Here is a 19,654-nt window from a genome sequence, read left to right as displayed (position 1 = left end):
CACAAGTCTTTTCCACCTTTTATGGGGTGCTTTGGAAGAATTTGAGGGAAAGTAATGTGAACAACTAAATAGAAATGTTCAAAGGCCGGTATGCAGTCTCTGATTAAGATTAAAAGTGAAAAAGCTTTCCCAAGCCTTTGTGAAGATTTGATTCCTTTAGGATTTGGATTTGGATTTTCTGGGTGCTCTTTCTTGCATGCGGATGCCACGGTGTGAACTCGTTTTTGCACGTTGAGAAGAAAGAATTAGAATAAAGAGAAAGAGAAAGGAAGAGCTGCATTGTGAATTCCTTGTCGCAAGGTGATGATTATGATTGGATTCTTGCCTTGTTGGGTTCGTGCTTTGTCCTAAAAAAACAAATTGTAAAATCTCTTCAAATAAAATTTATTCGTTAATAAATTTTGTTAGAATTTCTTTACGCGAACAAAATTTGTTTATTATATATAAACAATATGGTATGAAACCATGTTGCATTTTGTAAATAAATTTAATCTAAGTATATTGGATTATGTGAAATTAACAAAATTGACCCCAATAATGTATTGTATATTTACTCAAAACACAATGGTAACTCACTTATTTATTCAAGGCTTCCACTTTAAATACATTGTAAAATAATCAAAATAATAATAATAAAAAGTTATTAATTAAAGTTTGATTTTAATAAAATTAATCAAAATCCATAATTATGTGGATAATGAAGTAAGATGTATCTATCCAACTAGTTTAAGGTTTGAGCCATGCATGCATCCACGTATATTGATATTGGTTCACACTATAACATACCTTCAATTATTTACATTTATTTTTAAATAGTTAGTGTGCTTAGCGGTTCCAATGAAAAAAAACATGATAAATTAAATGAATATGACTCATTTAACAAATCGTTAATTTCACTCATTCTTTATCTTTTGATTAAAATAGACTTAATTCTCATTTATTTGAAATTTCATCAAATGTTTTTCTTATTTTAAAAGAAATAGGAGATAAGTAGAACTAAAAAATTAAAAATAATAAAGGAAAATATTTGAAGAAATTTCATATCAATTGGGAGTAGGTGCATTTAACTAAAATTTTAAGAAAATTGAATAAAATTAATCCCATAATAAATTAATTAAACAGATTCCCAGAAATTTAATGAGAACTTAATATCAATCAAAATTCTTTAATTTGGTAATATTTTCTTAGTGATTGCTACCCTTAATCCCAGGTGATTAAAAGATTATACTTAGATGGGCGTAGTGTCGCCTCCACTTCACAGTTGTTTTTTTAAAAAAAAATAGTGCAAGTAATTTTCACTATCCACACTAGGGTTCATCGCTGGAGAACCAAGTGGATTCATTTGGCTGTATTTGATGACCCTAATCAGAAGTCAGAACCAACTTGAACCAAGTTACGGCTTCCTTTGTACAAATGTTTTGCAATTTATGCGAAAAAGGGTAATTAACTAACTGTGGTATTATCCCTGGCCTCCTTTGCACAAACTCACATGCAAATAATCCCCATACCACCAACCAACTGATTACAAGCACTTCTCGGCGCCTGTTTAAGAAGCTTTACACGCTTAACCTATTGCCTTGGGCATGCATGCACCCGCCTTCACGTAACTGCTAACTACTAACTATACTTCAATTATAACGTATTCAAAGCTTTCTTGATGTAAAAAGCTTCGACCTAGCACTCTTTCCCAATAGGGTTCTCATAGATGCTCCACAAACCTTAATTTGAAGAGGATCATAATGTACGGCAAGAGGAGCTTTCAAATAATATGCAAAACCCGAAACGACGAATCCCACTGCAGAAGATGTTCTGGAGATGGCACTTGCAGTCCTGAGGGTATCGACACTGAATTTAAAAAAGAAACATTTAAATTCTAACAAGGCGTGCTTCCGCAATCTGCACTGTTGATGGTTCTCGAATTTCCATGCATAACCCCCATAAGGCCGTAGGGGCATCGGCAGAGCACTTGTACGGTATCATAATTTTGTCCAAGTTGGTATATAAAAAAATAAAAAAAAAAGTGCATGAATTAACGCAAGCGTAAGTTGAAAATTCGTGAGTAAATTCTACATTTATTAAACAGGTGCATGCATTGCAAATTTCAGAGCAGTGGTTGGGGAAATGGGACATCTTGATTCTTGGTGGATGATGTCGAAGAATGGTCCCCTATCCCCTTCCCACCGAAAAATGAACACAAACTATTACCCCCCCAGTCGAAGATCGGAAGATGTCAGCCCATCCATGCCCAACCAATCGTGAGCATGTGGCCAAAAGCCTTCGTCAGAAAGAAGTAAGAAGAGCTTCCAGATCTTTTTAACAGCAACAACCCCTCTTATCTTTGAATAATAGGAACAATAATGATAATAAAAGTAGAAATCAATTACAACTCAAATAAAGAACATACATGATACCATGGATCAGCAAGAAAAAAACACCAGCTGACCAATGGCCATGACCAACACACATCCTATTAACACAGCAGAACTTGCTAAGTTCTAACCTACCACCAGGTTCACTAGACATAAACACAGATAGCTACTGCAACTGCCAAAAATTTCATTGCAGTAGCTATACTCCTACTGTAGACGCCAATTTCTAAACTCAAGTACAGTACATCGCCCTAAAATAAGACTGAAAATGAAAAACCAAAAGAGGAGACACATTATATAACATCATGGCCATTGGGATGAAATAGCTGCCCAATCGATCTCGTTAGAGGGATATTTCTGCAAATTCAAATTCTCCCAAGCACCGTAGAACGGTGCTTCTTCGCAATCATCTGGGAAAGTAAGATCTGAAAGGGGCGAGGATCCTCCGGACCCATCGCTCTCAGTAAACATGGACGATGAGGTTGGCTCCACCTTACAATCTTCCGATCCCTGTTCAGACAACGTCGAACTCTCCGAAACCGTCACTGGCTCTGACGCAGAGGGAGCCACCGCCCGCGACCTTGATTTCTTGCCCTGGGTAGGCTTCCCCTGTTTCTGGGTTTCAGCCAAGCTCTGGCAAATGGCTTGAAGCTTTGCGTCAACTGAGGAATGGAGAGGCTTGTAGTCCCCAAATTCGCCTCCGATATGGGATCCTTGGTGGCGGAGATTTGGGAAATTAAGCCTCGCGAAGTCACCTCTAAGTTTGTACGCGGCCTTGTCGTAAGCCAAGGCGGCTTCTTCGGCGGTGTCGAAGGTGCCAAGCCAGAGCCTGGTTCGGTTCTTGGGAAGTCGGATCTCGGCGACCCATTTTCCCCAATGCCGTTGTCTCACCCCTCTATAGAGCTTTGTGGGTTTTGGAGGTACGCCCACTTGCTTCATGGGGATGGGCTTCGGACTGAGGAAGTTAGGGGCTTGTTGATGCTGTTGCCACTGGGGGAGATTCTGGGTGTTGAACGAAGCTGCAGCAGCCACGGCAGGCATGTGGTTGTGGTGTTGCTGAAGCTGGATCTGGGCTTGGATCTGGTGAATCTGAGAGGGTGTTAGGTGATTGAGCCCAATTGGACCCGAATGCTCGAAACCCTGTAGGTCATGACTCGAGAACCCTTGGGAAATTACATGGGTGGTCGAGGTCGAGCATCCATCTGGATACTGGGTTGAGATAGGAGAGTAGAAATCGGATGAAGGATAGAAAGAAGAGGTAGAAGGTGAAGACGAAGGAGATAGGGTTGAAGAAGGGGAAGTAGAAGAAGCATTTTTCATAAAAGGTTCCAGTGCTTCCATGAGCTCACCGCCACATGAAGCTGATTGAAGAGGTGTGCTACTGTAGAAATCCATCGTAGGTGCCATTCCTTCAACTGTCAGATCTAGAAACCAAAATCTTCAAAATACAATAAAAACTAGAACAAGAAGGCAAAAGGTTAGAATAGAACTTCTCCACTACACCAACCTGTTTCTTTTCAAAATTCAAGAACAGGTAAGAGTTCCAAAGTGATGAAGAAATAAAGAAGGAAGAAAACACAACTATCTCTACAAATTGAAAGATCAAAGAGGTTTCAAATAAACAACCCCTTTACTCCAAAGATCCTAAAGGACCAACCTTGAGGGACGAATAAAAAACAAACCCTCCCGGCTGATTCAATGAAAATATAAACAAAAGAAAAAAAAAAAAAAAAAAAAAACCTGATTCAAAACAATTTAGGGGGAAAAAAACACTACAAATAAAACTGGATCTCTATTCTGAAAACACCTGACTTCCTTGAAATCGTTCTAAGTTTGCTTTTTGATCGTTTCCAAAGTCCAAAAAAACAAACCCAAAAATCAAAACCGTGAAAGACAGATGATTAACAGAAAGGGATTCAGAGAAGCGGGATGCTACAGAGGGGGGGAAAGGGAAAGAAAATGAGAAAAAACCAACGCTCAAAAACACTCTGATTCTCAACTCTCAATCACTCGGTTTTTTTTTTTTTTGTTTGTGGTTCTGTCAAGCCTCACTCTGCTTTTCTCGCCCCCACAGATGCCCCCATTATATAAGCAGCTAACCCTCTCCCCCTCCCTTAATCTCCCTTTTCTCTCTCTAACCTTTTCAATTCCTTAATTAAATTATGACGTAAGACTCTCCCAATCAATACTCTCCCACCACTCCCACGTTGACGCGTGTGACCCCATCTCCTATTTAACCGACACCTGTCCACTGCCAACCTTCAGGCGTCGGTCGAAATATAGTTGGCAACTTGGCATCAGTGTAATTTCACCTCGAACTTTTGTTGACTACATTGTAACTTGTAAGCAATGCGTTCACACTTGAAAGTTGAAACACATCGCCTCCTTTTGTCTTTATTTCCATTCCTAATAAAGTTTTTCAAAGACGCCATTTCTCACATCGAAGGGACAATTCCAAGATCAAGAATCATTCAAGTCATCTTTTTAGCCAGGGAAATCTACGGTATATCATTCATTGTTGTGATGAATTTTGCAGTAAATTGTAGGATTTATGATGATTTTGAGGTTGATGGGATCCAACTTGTTACTTTGTGGGTTTGACCTATACGAAGTAGTATTATTTTTCTAGGAGTAGAGTATGATTACCCAGCAGTGGGGGGGCCATTAGCAGCTGTATTAGTGTGTGTATATCATATATTTTATATGCTTGATTGAGGGTAGTAGACCACTAGTCGCACACTAAAACAAACATGTGCTTTTCCTTTTTTTGATCATGTGGTCGAGAAACCCCCACGATTCGAAGGCTCTGGATAGATTGACCAATTAAAACCCTAATTTGTATAAGATCATTTTATACATTATCATTATCATAAACTAAACTCCACTTCCCTCCGCCATCTAATCTACTTCAAGCTTATATAATTGGCATCAGTAACATCATGGCACAAGTTTTGAACTAGTGGCGAAAAAATTTATAATACGAGGCGTCAACTCATTTTTTTTATTAAATAATTTATGAGTTTGAGTAATGGAGTGACGTCATCATGATGTAGTAGGGTTCATGCCTGAAATCTAAGTTCAAACTTCAAACCCCAAACCCAACCATAGTTATTTCAAGCGTAGCTGGAGTTGAGTGGTGGGCGGAGATTACGGCGCTGTGTGGGAGCGTGGGTGGAGGATGTCACGTGGCGTCGTGGCAATGGGACAAGTACTTCAGTTTCGGCGCCAGTTGCTGACTGTAAATGGTTGGATTTGACGGAGACAAGGGTAACTGCCTGGGAGCGTACGCGCATTGGAGAATGGGCTAAACGGTGGGCAAGTGAGGAATACGGTGTTGAAATCGCGGTGGGGGGGAGAATTTCGAAAGGCACGCACCTGAGTTGGTTAAGTTAGTTGACCAAGACGTGGTTAAGGGATTCGGGGGCCATGTCGGGCGGTACCCATGATGTTCGGGTCTTCGGATTCAAGAGACAGCACAATGTAGTCATAAAATCATACTGATTTATATGAGAATTGATAATTAGAGATAGTAAGAGTGTTACAAATCCAAAAAGGGGGGTTGCGCACATGGGAGTGAATGGGAATCGAGTAAGGGACGAAAAGAGTTTCACTTCCACGCAAAGACTTAGCTAAAGAAAGACAAAAGAAGGTGGCTTAAAAAGTGATGGGAAGGGAAGGCCAAATGGCCAATTATCAACACTTCATTGAATGAATGATTGATACTTGTATTAATCAGAGAGTTGATAGATGGAAAGGCAGCGATATTAATTGCAGGGACATGTTGGCGTGGTGCTGACAAATTTGATGGAGTGAATGAGTCAGAGTTGACAATTAGCCTTAGCAATTTAATTTCTTCCACATCTTACAATTTCCCATCACTGTTGCCGACGCGCTTTTATGCACATTGAATTCATGTCCTTCATGTTTTCAAATAAATTGAAGGAGAATTTTTTAAAAAATAACTAATTAATAAAAACTTGAAAAATATTAAAAATAATAATTTTAATAAAATTTGATAAATATATTATTTTAGTTTCATACTAAGTAAGAGTTAAAAGGAACAGAAAATAAGGTAAAAAATGAAATAAATGGGAACTTGGTGCTTGGAGGCTGGAGGCTGGAGGCTGGAGGCTGGAGGCAGTAAAATGAAGTGTGAACACGAGTAACTTGAGAAATGAATGTAGCGTGGGATTGAAGCCATGTGGCGGGACCCCCCCACTTATCACATCACCAAAAGCTTTTTGAAGCCTTTTCACGCGGTTTCTTACGCGGCCGTCGTTTTTTCAACTACGTAACCGCTGCCGTGTCGCCACGTGTTTACTGACTCTGACGAAGGACAGAGGTGGTCCTCCTCCACATCCTCACCTGGATTTCACCAATGCTTGGTTGCCACATCAGTCCGGTTTCAGCTAAGGTACCTCCTTCCTGTGATTTTCTTTGCTTACTTTGTAGTCAACTTTGTCGTTCGATCTTGACACATACGAAATTACCGATTACAAAAATTGAGCAAGTTTAGATTTTATTTTGATCATGCCTCTTTTGAACCAAAAATATCGAATATTTCACTACATTGTGAGCTAGTTTTAAATCCGAATATCACCTTACTGTCTAGATGTGGGTGTATCTCATGAATGCACATTAGACACAAATCCAATGCCAAATCTTACATTATCTTGTCTACCATTAAGGTTTTTTCATTCTTGTCTTCTTGTTTACCATTGTCCTACCTCTCGTGATTATAGGTTTTCTTTTTTTTTCTTTTTTCTCCCCATATATCTGAAATTCTATTGTGTAAGACGACAAACTACTTTTCTTGCAGTTCTGCATAGCAATTGAAATAGGAGAGGAATACTTACAAGATTCAAGACGAGGTTTCCTAGTTAATTTTTTTAATGGTATTATCCCAGATAAGTTATGTGTGGCGTGTTTCCCTAGCATTAGTTTTTTCTTTTATAACAAGCTTTTGCCCTGAGAAGGCATGCCCCTCGTCCCTGCCGTTTGAACCTTGGCTTTGTTTAGGACCATTCTGAAAATCCCACGAGGGTTAGAGCAGTTATCATTAATATTTCCTGGTTTCATGTGAGTTGATACTCTTGAGTCTTGACAAACGTGGTTCCTCAGAATTTCGATGACCAACTTGTGAAGGACTTGAAAATCATGGCCATATCGGGCCATTATTAATGTCTCACTCCTGGGTGTGGTGGCAATATAAACAACGCTGGTAGGATGGTCTTTGTCAGTGTTCCTTTTCCCAAGAGTAACAGGGAATGATACAACTAGGGGAGGTATTTCTCCGACCATGCCCCCAAAATATTGGCTACCAAGAAAAACCGCCGGTCTGACCGGCTTTTCTAGTGGCTTCTCGTAAGCAACAAACAGGGGCCCGGTCACCTCGTTCATCCTCTCTAGGGTGCATTAGAAGTTTTTTGACTGGAACAGGCTCTAATTCATTGGATGGGTGGGGTCTTGTGAATTATTTATTTCTTCCTACAAGTTTCCACTTGCTTTACGCAGAGTCACACACGACCATTTTCGGGTTTCATGTGAGTGCCTTGAGGTGCTACAGCCCCGGATGCGAGCATTGTAAATTATTTTGCAGAAAATATAAATCAGTAGATTCATCAAAATCTAGGTATCGCTACTGCCAAAGCCTAAAGCTATTTGATTTTCACGGTTTCTCACATGTAAATGCAAGTGGGCTTCTTTGGTTGTTGGGGCAATCACGTTCTCAACAGATTCCACTACTCTTAATTATTGCAATTTATTCTTCTTTTCAAGAAATGAACGCTTTAGTTTGAAAGGAATCAGGACGCGGATGGATCCTTGAAAGCAATATCGCCAAGTTAAACAATAAAACGGGACATCCCAGAGTGGTTTATTTGGTTGGCACCTTCTGCATTTTGGAGGCAGACACAATAAACGGAGTGGGCAAGATGCCATTTGTTGGGCTCCATTTACATGGAAGTTGTCGTTCATCGATAAATCATGTGCCCCCTTGGCATGCTGCATGCAGCGATAGAAATTGAGAAGCAAACAAATGATACAGTGAAGGTATGGGGACAGGAAGAACCTTTGGGCATTTTAGTGGTCGAGTAGAAGGTAGAATTGATGAAATAAATGTCCACCCATGTTTGGACTTTTGGTACTTGTCTACCTCCAAATTTAAATCAGAGAGATTATAGTCCATTCTCTGTTAGAAGTTGCCATAAGCAAAATTCGAGATAGAAGGCTCCAGGATGAGAATACATGTCCAAAGAGAATTATCGATCAGAATGGCCTTTTCTTCCAAATCCAATCTGGCAAAGGCTTTTTAAATATAACCATTTTTTCTCACAAATATATTGAAGACGGAGACGGTGCTGAGTGCACCTCAAATACAAGCAGAAAGAACATAAATGGAGGGACCAGATGAGTGAATTCATGAATTGTGTAGAAACGGTCAAGGTGATTGTAATAAAACGTGCTTTGAATGTAATGTGAGGCCTTGAGTTGTGAAGAAGAAGTGGTCAGAGCAACTGTTGTCGCTTTCAGAGCAGTTTCATGTCATTATAGCCAAGATATTTCAATTGATTCGGTAGAAGATCTCCAAGTTCAGCTTTTGCACGACATTGCACATGTCCACCTAATTTCTCTTGCTCTTTACACCGGCTTTGGATTCTTCTGGGAGGTGGAGTCTTCTTGGTGTCTTAAGTTGTAACCATATTCATATAAGCGCCTTCAGGGGTTGCCATTTGATCGCCAAACTCCATTTGATGCTTGTATTAGTTAACCGGGGAGCAACCAAATGAACTCTACTTCTCAATCCACCTCACCAAAAACGATTTAGACCTTAGATGCCACGTTGCACAAAACCAAACAGAAAAACTGCCTCCCATTTTTTTTTTTGTTAAATACCCTCAAGCCATGGAGAGGGGTTCCAGGCCCATGGTGTCAGTAACTTTGAACAAATTCAGCCCCAATCCCAGTGGCCCAATGGGCCAATGCTCAGATCAGTGCAGCCCAAAACTCAAATAGTTGTGCTCTACTTCAATTACGTCCTGGGTCATAAATCTCAACACTTAGATTAAGTAGCAAACCTTGTAATGATCATAAAATATTGTCCAAGCTTGCAAGTCATTAAGTCCAGAAATAATAACCAAAGTCATAATAATGCCATATTTTCTAAAATCAGCACGCCAATTAAATTCAAATACATGGAAAATGAGGTGTAGGTCGAGACAAGCGTACCTCTACCAAACAGCGGGTTCGATGGGTGATTAAGATGGAAAAGTCTCTAAATCTGAAAGGTAGATAGCATCAATCTAGCATTAGTTTTTAAATATATGATTAATAAACCTAACAAATCCATCTTTCGCCAGAAGAAGACTTCATGTCCCGACAGTATGTGTTCACACTCACAGGTTAGGCTCCTACGTGTATGGAGAAGCTAGAAACTGGTCCCAGAGTCAATTGGTAAGGTTACTAATTGGAAATAATCAAATCCTCTCTGGACATCAAACGGTCCCTAGTCATTAAACATGTAAGATGGTTGCTGCTCCTTGGAGATGCCAAATCCATGACTGTATCTTGTGGATGGAACGTAAGATGTCATGTAAGACTGGATGGTCGGCTTCTTAACAGAGGTGGCTCAAAGCATCATAGATTCAACCGGTCAACATACAAATGTGGATGGGACTCCCATTCCTCCGTTATTCAATCAACGACCCAGATTTATCACCTTTAGGAAAAGCCTGTTTTCATACACATATCAAAAAATAATCATCAAATGAAGAGAAAAGTAGTACCTAATATGATGGAAGGAAGTATACAAAAGATAGTACTTATGTGATCCATGGTATGGTAGTAGAAAAATATACAAAATCTTAATTACTTTTAGATAAATTTATTAAATTTGAATTTTTACAGCGGATTCCTATTTTATGATTTTTTGATAGGCTATGAAAATACATTTTTCCCCATACAGTAAGAATAGATGTCTACTGTTCCACCTAATCTTCCAATCCTCACCTAAATAAAAACCGCACCGACGAGAGTCTCGAGACCAAGCCAAATTTCAAACCCAAAGTTAAACATTTGAAGGACATTATTATTATTAAACCATGTGGGGCAGAGACTGGAGAGACAGCCACAGATGTGATGCTCTTCCTTCTTGGCCTAGCATCTAGAGGTATACAAAGCAAAATTTGAAAGCCATTTAAACTATTTGTAGAGTAACGGGCACGGCATTGCAGATAAAGCATTAATGGTGGGTCATTTTCGTGGCAGTCTCAAGTCTCAGAGATATTACACAGTCCAACAGGTCAAAGATAAAATTTAAGTTGAGCATTTATAAATTACACGGCTATACAAAAAAAGAGATCGGGAATGACGTTGTTAGGGTGAAATGAATCTGATGCATGTAGGTATGTTTCCTGGTCAGACGGGATTGTCGTGGCGTGGGTGACACCACCTACAAGTAAAGGTTTTGGACTTTGGGCGACTGGGACGTAGACAAAAAATTTCCTCACTATGTGAACAAGCAATAATTTAGCGGGTCCGGGTCCAGGCCTCGAGGTTTTTAGTTGTGGAATAATAGGATGTTTTGGTTGTTCTAAGCGTGGCAATACACGTGGGTTAAGGTTAGAGCATGCAGTGACATGACGACATGAAAATGGTGGGAGAGGGATGGCTCTGGAAGAGAAGGGACGAAACCTTGATTCACGCCCTAATCTTTCACGGAATGATGAGGCCCATTGCACATCAATGCACCTTCCTTTAATTCCTGTTAGGTTGGAAAATTCACGAAATAACAGTGGTTAGATTTTATACAAATACAAGAAATAATCAGACAAAAATTTTAAAAAATAATAATCCAAATATTTTTCATGCCCTTGAAGGGGTAGCAGCAAGGGAAATCTAAACAAGTGACCACTTTCCACATACAAAATAAAATCACATCAACATTCTTTACACCAGAAAAAATTTATCTCACATTTCCGATTCGAAAAGGAAATCACATTTACAAGAAAAAGAGTTCCCAAATGCCTCTAGCTTTCTCTACTTGGGCAGCCAAAATGTAATCGGTTATCCAAAAAACCAGAAAACAACAACCTTTAAGCCGACAGGCCAAAAATCTAAGCCTCCAACCTATGCTACCTATGCACATCCACCTCAACCCAATAAATTATTATGCTTCATTCCCAATTTTTAGCCGCCAACTTCAGATTTCCATTCCACTATATAATGGAATCCAAATACTGATTACACCTCCTCCTGTTGAATTCTAATAAGCTACCGTAGGTGCGATCCGCAATCCCAACAAAAAGAGCTTCTGTGTCAGGACTGAAGGATATTCCAGCAATCTCGCCAAAAAGATCAATCTCCTGCCCCTTCACATAACCTGACTCCGTGTCAAAGACATGGACAAAGTCTGCAGGCTCAGCCATAGCCATAAATCGACCATCTGAAGAGAACCTCACAGCTCGTATTGCTCCCATCCTTCCCTTAAGTACCGCCTGGGACTCGGAAAGGTTCCGTATGTCCCAGAGTCTACATGTTGTGTCCTGGTTTCCAGTCGCCAATGTTCGTCCATCTGGGTGCCAAGCTGAAGCAAATGAATAGTCTAAGTGCCCCTTAAGGGTTGCAACAACCTGAGAGGGAGTTCATAAATCAAAGCACTTTTATTAGCATAGTTCAAGATGATGGTTGTACAAAAAGAGCTTGCCAGGAGAAAGATAAACTTACTTTCCCTGTCTGAGCATCAGCTAGCAAGCACTCTGCACTATCACCAAGGACAGCTAGCAGCTTTCCATCTGGGCTAACAGAGGTGTTCTGCAAGATATGAGAGAATAGTAAGTACAGCTCCAGGGTTCAAAGCCATCCCAATCAAATCATCTTGCAGCAGGATACTCACATTTACAGACCAAGGGTAGGTGAACCGATTAAGGCAAGCGAAGTTCTCAGCATCAAAGATCCTAACTTCAGCGTCGTTGTTTGCAGCCATGACCCTCAGCGAGCCACTGCACAGAGATGGTTCAGTTACCCCCGCTTTGGAAATTGAGAAGGAATACTTGTATATGAGTAGGTTTCTTACTTGGGGTTATGGTATACATCAACCGCATTGGTGATGGCATTATCATCTGTGGTTAATTTTGCACAAAATGCAACCCCAGGCTGACTCAAATTCTGGCCAGAAAAAAATAAACATCAGAAAATGAAGCATGACAGGCTATAACAGGGCAAATCTAATGAATGGAGACTCTTGTTTCATGCCCCCTTTCCGTACCTTGCAAATAAGCTCTCCCTGAAAACCACCTGCCACCATTAAGTTCTCTTTAACGGTCATAGTGCTTATCTGCACTCTTGAGAGTGACTGCCCCAAAGATCCTGGGCACTTCTGCATGAGAAACCAAAGTAGATTCAGTCTGCAATTTTCTAAAGTTCAGAGCAAAATTAAGCAATCACTCGGACCATTGTTTGGTGAATCCCCTTACCAGTGTGGAAACAATTGGTTTAGCCACGTTTAGTACTTCTTTACCCCTCCTCAGCAATGAGGACCAGTGCATTACTGAGTAGTTCTGCATAAGGTATACATCATGCTTCGATGTTGCCCATAACAAATTCCTCAGCTGTACAATGACAAACAAATCCAGTAGATGCGCACATTAATAACAACATTCAACTATCTAGTAAGTGTGAGAACACAATTTAATGATGTGTCAAATATCTCTCAAGGAACCAAAATCAAATCTAAAATAATAACACATGTCAAAGTTTCACGTGTGCAACAATGACAAAATTAGCATAACATAATTAACATCTTATTCACCCATGTTATGGGTTCATGCTAGTTAAATATCCTATCCTATCAAAAATCAATATAATTTTGTGTTTGGGTAGCAGACACAGCACACTCTTGATATCTTAGCTTTGGCCAAGTAAAAAACTATATTGGAGAATCCCCTCCAAATACAAAGTTATATTGAAGAATTCTCTTGAAACAAGGTGACAAATGCTCAATAGCCATTTACTTTGAACACACAGAGACACCTATTCCAAAAATACTCTGCCAGACAGTAATATAAATAGAAGTTCTCCCGTTGGATTAAACTGACTGGGAAACTGCAGTAAATAAGCCAACAACTTATGTGATTGCCAAATTCATCTGATCATGTCAAACAACATAAAAGAGAATATATGTCAGTATTGGCTATATCATTGAATTTCTTGATAATAGGTAGCAATTCAATGCAGTCTCAGTGAGGAAACATTGGTTCCATCCAGGGAGAAATGTATAGTAACTGCCACATTGGACAATGAAGTTAGACAAGGAAAAGAAAGAACAGAATTCTGGGGTAATAAGGCCGCATACAATTTTGTGCTTCTCCAAGAGTTGGTCCTTAGAGAAAAGCTATGAACCCAAGATGGGATCAAACATGTCAGTTAGTTACATACCCATGAGTCAAAAATTAAAGAGTTGCTATCAGCCAAAAGCCAATAAGAGACTCTGTCAGAAGTTGATAACTCTGCCTAAAGGTCATCATCATATCACCCTACACTCCCTGATAAACATAAAAATAAAATGGTATGCAAGTCACAGGGAATTGAACATAATCAGGTGCAATCGTGCAGAGTAACATTGGAGAGCTGGTTAAAAATAAAAGGTATACATGGTCCGACCCAATGGGAAGACCTTAGACTACCTAAGCTCGGTAACACAATGTCAAGTGAAAATATTATCCCTGCCATACCATTGTAAATGAAAGGCCATTCACAGCAGTGATACCTAAAAGCCAACTCAACCCTAAAAATCAAAATCCTTGCATAAAAACATGCCACTGACTGGAACCAAGGAAAGCAATTTCTAGTATTAAGGGCTGACTGAGTTAATGGAAGAGTGACTATTCAACTACGGGCATGATTGATTATAGTGCCAAGAACAGAAAAAATAAAATCAAAAACAAAACCTAAAGCCATAATGACAGTTATGGCACATGCGAGATGGAACTGGTACAAATTATGGTCCCAGTTGTGCACAATAGATTATATAATATGCTTATTTTGCTGACTTGTACACACATTTGTGCCATGGAAACAGAAAATTTTACACACCTAAAAATTATGCACTCAAATAGAAGCTTTCCATTCCAGACCAGCTTAACAAATTAAAGAACTTTTGGACACGGGTTAAGTCATGCATTTAAGTTATAAATGTGATCAAATTAAGAAATCCCTAAGCACCTTACTAAGCACAAGAATTATGTAACAAAGAATGGAGTAGGCTCGATGCTCAAAGCACTAACACAAAAGAATGACCATATTCACCAAAAAGAAAAAAAAAGGAAAAGAAGAAGAAATGTTCTTATTGATAGAGGTCGATAAAACAGAAAAGATCAGAATTGTTTACAAGTTCTGATCCATTCTAAGTTGAGCGTGACTATCATGTTTACTTGGATTATAGAGACATTAAACATGAGAAACAACTCAATAAGCCTAAAATGCAAGAAAGCATTAGTCAACAACCGGGCAAACCATGAAGAAAACCACTCTCTCAGGCACAACCATGAGGGTATTGCATCCAAAAATGGAAATTATGAGGTTGTGGACATAGGATATCCATCGGATACATATTTGGTATCCCCCACCAGAAGGGGGGAGGAAAAAGGGACAGCAACAGACCATGGACAAGCCTCGACAATTATTACACATGTTAGCAAATTAAATTGCAAATTGGCATCCCAAAGTTCAATCAACATGCAAAAATAAATGAATAGTTGCACACATTAACAAAAGTAAACAAAACTAACACCATAAGGCATTTCTAATCACATCACTGCTACTAATAGGAGAAAAGATCATCAATAAGAATAAGAGACTGTAAAGTGGCACGGCAATGGAATCTAGAATCAATAATGCATGGTAAATATGGAAAGGGCGTTTAAGTTATTGCAATTTAGCCTTTGAATATTGCATCAAAGTAAAGCACCAAGAAGCAAAAATGCAATGATAGAGAGATAATTGGGCCCCTCATGACCAGGACACATCAATACTACTAAGTACAGAAATTTCCATAGAGGCCTCTTAAATGCTTAAATATTTTCCTATCATACCATATGAACAATGTATCCTTATTGCGCCAGCTGCTCAGATATAACTTCCATCCTGCTTTTAAGGCTGAAATAAAAAAAAATGGCAGTCCTAAACACCACAGGGGTTAAAGTAAATATTTAAACAGTCAACAGAAACAATATAATCACAACTAAAGCTGGCAATGCAGAGATATGTTATTCATTTTTGCAGCATCACCCAGTGTTTGTAACAACATGGATACACCCTTCAAAACAAATCAATAACTAGGCTGTTAAACAACAATTAGCAAAATGCTGATTGGATAATTAAGTAAAATGAAGCTTATGATTAAAATACAACCACGAGAAATGCCAAAACTCGGTAGTGCATGGTAGAAGACAGCCCACACATGCATTCGAATCACTGAGAGAGCAGTCAGCATATAGATAGAAAAATGGAACACATAAATTGGTGCAAAACAAAGTACTTGGATGGGGATTTCACACCATGAGGCTGCAGTATCTAGGGATTCTAATCTCTGGTTAATTAGACTAAAAATTGGAGTCATACTAGAAGGCCATTGTTTTGTTACAGAACCATTCCTAGAGAGTTATTTACTTGCCTCATTAACATGTTGAGGCAACACACACACAAGTTAACAAAGATTGGCATGTCTAAAATAATCATTTAATCCACTGTTGGGTTTCCACAGTGTACAGGTCTAACAAACTTCCATTAATCATTAACAAAATAAAAAAAAAAAATAGCTTGATAGAAATTCTTGTAGGTATTATCAATACATGTACCAGTTCACAAATCCAAGGATTTCATATTACCACCAATTGCAACATTTTGCAGCTAACAACGCCAGTGAACATGCCTGATGCCATCAAGTCAGGCACATGAAAAATTCAACAAAAAGTAAGTCCAAAGGGAAGACAAGCATTATAGAAGTTTAAGCAAAACAAGCTCAGTGCTAACTTCTAATTATAATAAACAAAGATTTTATGTTCTAACTTCAAATTACATCAAATTGAAAATGTATAATCACCAATGTGTAGGTCTCAACAAGGAGCGTTACAGTGGCCCCAAAGGACCAGATTTTTAGCTGGAACACTTCTCAAACTCAAGTTAGTAATTCAGGAGGCCAATTACAGCATAATAAATGAAAAAAAATACATTCATCTATGGAGGCCTAACATGAATACAGAACTCCGTACCTTCCAATTAATGGTTGAAGCACAGAGCTACTATCTTAATAAAGATGTCCATAAAGGATAGGATAATAACATATTTACAAAACCTGCAAAACTACAAGACTAATGATATGTCTACAAGACAATCCCTTCGAATCAACTGTTAGAAAAAACACCTAGATGCATGATCCTGAACTTGCAAATAGATTAATTTTCAAATGGTAAATAAATAGAATTTGTTATTCTTGAGTTATCACAAAGTGAGAGTTACTTCAAGATACATCCACTCAAAATCCTAATCATAACACACCGAAACATAAGACCAACTACTGGTAAAGTTACATGACTAATAAACTCCTATGATGTTAGAAAAAAATATTATATATGTGAATGAAGTCAAAAAAATGATCTAAAAATTTAACAATTGAATTGGCTAGCATAACTTGAAAGAGGGGGGAGGGGTGGTTTGGGGAGAATAAAAAATCAACAGAAAGTACTAATGATATAAATACTAGGCCTTCAAAGGAAAAATAATGGTAATAAAAATGATGACAATGAAGAAGATGATGGTGATGATAATTAACAACAAGACGTTATTGTAGCACATTTAGAAGAGCAAAGGGTAATGTCTCTACCTGGAAATGCACAATGGTTGACTTGACAAGCCTCGTGTTGAACTGAAAATCATAGAAGGTGCTTCCCTTCTCTATTTTCTTGCACTCCTGCCAGATAGAAAAATGATTAGCACCAAACAGGAGAAAAATTAATACCATCTTCCAAACATCGTAATGCCAGTAATAGATGGTAATTCCTTAAACTTGGATGTTTCTTGTACTGAAACACTATAGGATCAAACAATGAAAAATGGAATGGCAAACCTAAAGATAAAAAAACTCACGGAAAGGTATAGGTGTCTCCAGTGATTGTGATAATAAAAGTATTCAGTCTCAAATAGCAGACGTCCACTACTACCAAAGTGATCAATTATAGGATCGTAATTCAACCTTCTCAAGTTCGAGAAGCTTTTTAGAATTTCATGAATTAGGACTTAAAGAAGATAAGAGAAATATTAAAATCACTAGTTAAACCTTCATAATTCATCTAGAATTTTTTAGACCACCTTTGGAAGGAGCTTTAAAAGATAATTTAGCCACAGAAAATTGAACTGAAGCTTATTCAATAAAGCACCTAATATCAAAAACCACGACAACAAAATATATTTATTAACCCAGAGAAAGGGAAGGAAACGGGAAAAAAGCATACAAAAATTAATTCAGAAAGATTCAGCAACAAAGGCCCTTTTTCAAATGTTATGCTAAAGAGAATATTACTGATGATGATATTCTTATTCTAGAGAACAAACACCCATATCGGGGTCTAGAACAAGGAAGACTGCAGTCCCTTGGCAGAGAACCCCACTTCAAAAAATCGACAAGAAAAAAATATATCTAAACTATACTGGAGAAGATCCAAGCTAACCTTTTCAAGCTCTTCCCGAGGGCGCGATAGGTTCTCATAATTCTTGTACTGTTCCAATCTTGTCTCCCGATACTTATCTCTAGTAAAATTAAGCCTCTCCCAGGGAATTCCCTGTATATCTTTCCCATTTCTAGCTTCCAGAGCAGAGGTATCAGTCTTTGGCTTGTTCTGAGAGAGAATCAGAGACTTTGTTCATAAAACGGGAAGAGAAGTGCCATAAGGGGGAAAACCTCCCAAAAAAAAGAGATACCAACCATTTCAAAGTTGTCTTCAACGTCCGAGTCGAAAGCCTCAACGGGACTGTTCCTCAGTGGATCGGTCTCAGAAAAAGAGTCTTCTTCAAAATCGGTCATGTCGTAGTAGTCATCAACAACGTATTCCAAATCAGGGTTCTGAAACTCTGCCATTATCCTACAATTCACAATTTGACCGACCAATATTAGTCGATAATTCTCGAAAATTGATCAAATAAAAGATGCATACAAATAGAACAAAGACAAAGCAAGGCGAACCCCGGCTTGGATGCAAAGCCCAGAACTTCGACCCAGAAAGCGAGACTGAATATGAATAAGAAACGATCATGTAATCGCAGTTGAGAAATTAACCGGGAAAGCAAGTAAAAAGAGTTCTCAAACTCAGCAATAAAGAAAAATTATTCTCAATAGCGAAGAAGAATATTGCTCGAAAAACAACATAGAAACAAAGAAAATCACAACAGAATCACGATGCAGAGTAATTGACAACAAAACAAAACAACACATCACATGACAAACATGGAAAATAGAAGAAGAGAACAGCTGCACGATAGATGCAGCTAGTCGTTAAAACATATAAATAAGAGAAAAAAATCTTGCTTCTTCGCCATCCACCCAATGAATCAACTCAAATAAATTTAAAAAAAAAAAAAAAAAAAGGATGGAGATCACGAATCAACCACGGATATTACCTTCGAATGCTGGCAAGAAAAGGTTTACAAGCCTGAAGCAGAACAGATCGTAAACAATCAAAGATCTCCGAATCAAGAAGCAGATAAACGAAAGAAACAGAGTAAAGAGTTTCTCTCTCAGTCTGAATGAAAGAAAATGGTGGCTTGAGAACGTGGAATGAAGATGTGTAAACTTAAAGACAGATTTGGAAGGTCTGAAGGGAGAGAATGAAGAGAAGAGTGTAGAACTACTTCGCAAAAACAGCCAGGTTCAGGCACCTGCTGCGGTCTACATATAGCAGTGAAGGGAGGCGGTGGGGCCCTTTGTCGACCCACATGAGAGAATCCGTGGGCCACGGCTCTGGGCTCCACCACCGCCCTTCCCCGCGTAACACGTTTAGCGACCGTTTTCCTTGGGTCATGTGAACATAACGGACATGGTTACTTTCGACCCCGGGTTGAGTTGCCATGACATCCACTAATATAAATGGAAAAAAATATTTTTGTAGATATTTTAAATTATACCTTTAAAACTAAAATTATGATTAGGTATTTAACATAAATGGATTCCAAATTTCCTACATAAAAACAATACACTTTCAATAAAAATTCATATAAACGTAAAATCCAAAATTACA

The 19,654-nt window shown here is 38.6% G+C and overlaps 2 protein-coding genes across 8 annotated transcripts; both read right to left on the bottom strand.

Moving 5' to 3' along the window:
* Positions 1 to 2,310: 2,310 nt before the first annotated feature.
* Positions 2,311 to 4,411, bottom strand: LOC117906977 (ethylene-responsive transcription factor RAP2-4). Its single transcript, XM_034820275.1, has one exon. The coding sequence runs from the start codon at positions 3,774 to 3,776 to the stop codon at positions 2,673 to 2,675; it is 1,104 nt and encodes a 367-aa protein (XP_034676166.1). The 5' UTR covers positions 3,777 to 4,411; the 3' UTR covers positions 2,311 to 2,672.
* Positions 4,412 to 11,259: 6,848 nt separating this feature from the next.
* Positions 11,260 to 19,285, bottom strand: LOC117907647 (uncharacterized WD repeat-containing protein C2A9.03). Of its 7 annotated transcripts, XM_034821262.1 has the most exons (10): positions 19,038 to 19,285; positions 18,346 to 18,502; positions 18,092 to 18,259; positions 17,248 to 17,334; positions 12,842 to 12,976; positions 12,634 to 12,744; positions 12,442 to 12,533; positions 12,262 to 12,367; positions 12,093 to 12,179; positions 11,260 to 11,998 (listed from the first exon to the last, which is right to left on the bottom strand). In XM_034821262.1, the coding sequence occupies exons 2-10, from the start codon at positions 18,496 to 18,498 to the stop codon at positions 11,585 to 11,587; spliced, it is 1,353 nt and encodes a 450-aa protein (XP_034677153.1). In that variant the 5' UTR covers positions 18,499 to 18,502; positions 19,038 to 19,285; the 3' UTR covers positions 11,260 to 11,584. The 7 variants fall into 7 exon arrangements, with proteins under 7 accessions (XP_034677153.1, XP_034677154.1, XP_034677158.1 ...); XM_034821263.1 differs by lacking the exons at positions 18,092 to 18,259; positions 18,346 to 18,502; positions 19,038 to 19,285 and adding an exon at positions 15,458 to 16,727 and having other exon boundaries at positions 17,248 to 17,336; XM_034821267.1 differs by lacking the exons at positions 18,092 to 18,259; positions 18,346 to 18,502; positions 19,038 to 19,285 and adding an exon at positions 15,458 to 15,521 and having other exon boundaries at positions 17,248 to 17,336.
* Between the last annotated feature and the right edge of the window lie 369 nt (positions 19,286 to 19,654).

Source organism: Vitis riparia, chromosome 18, assembly GCF_004353265.1.
Source record: "Vitis riparia cultivar Riparia Gloire de Montpellier isolate 1030 chromosome 18, EGFV_Vit.rip_1.0, whole genome shotgun sequence".
In the NCBI taxonomy this organism is placed as follows: domain Eukaryota; kingdom Viridiplantae; phylum Streptophyta; class Magnoliopsida; order Vitales; family Vitaceae; genus Vitis; species Vitis riparia.
Note: the sequence above shows the minus strand (reverse complement) of the source record. Positions and strands in the feature narration are given on the sequence as shown.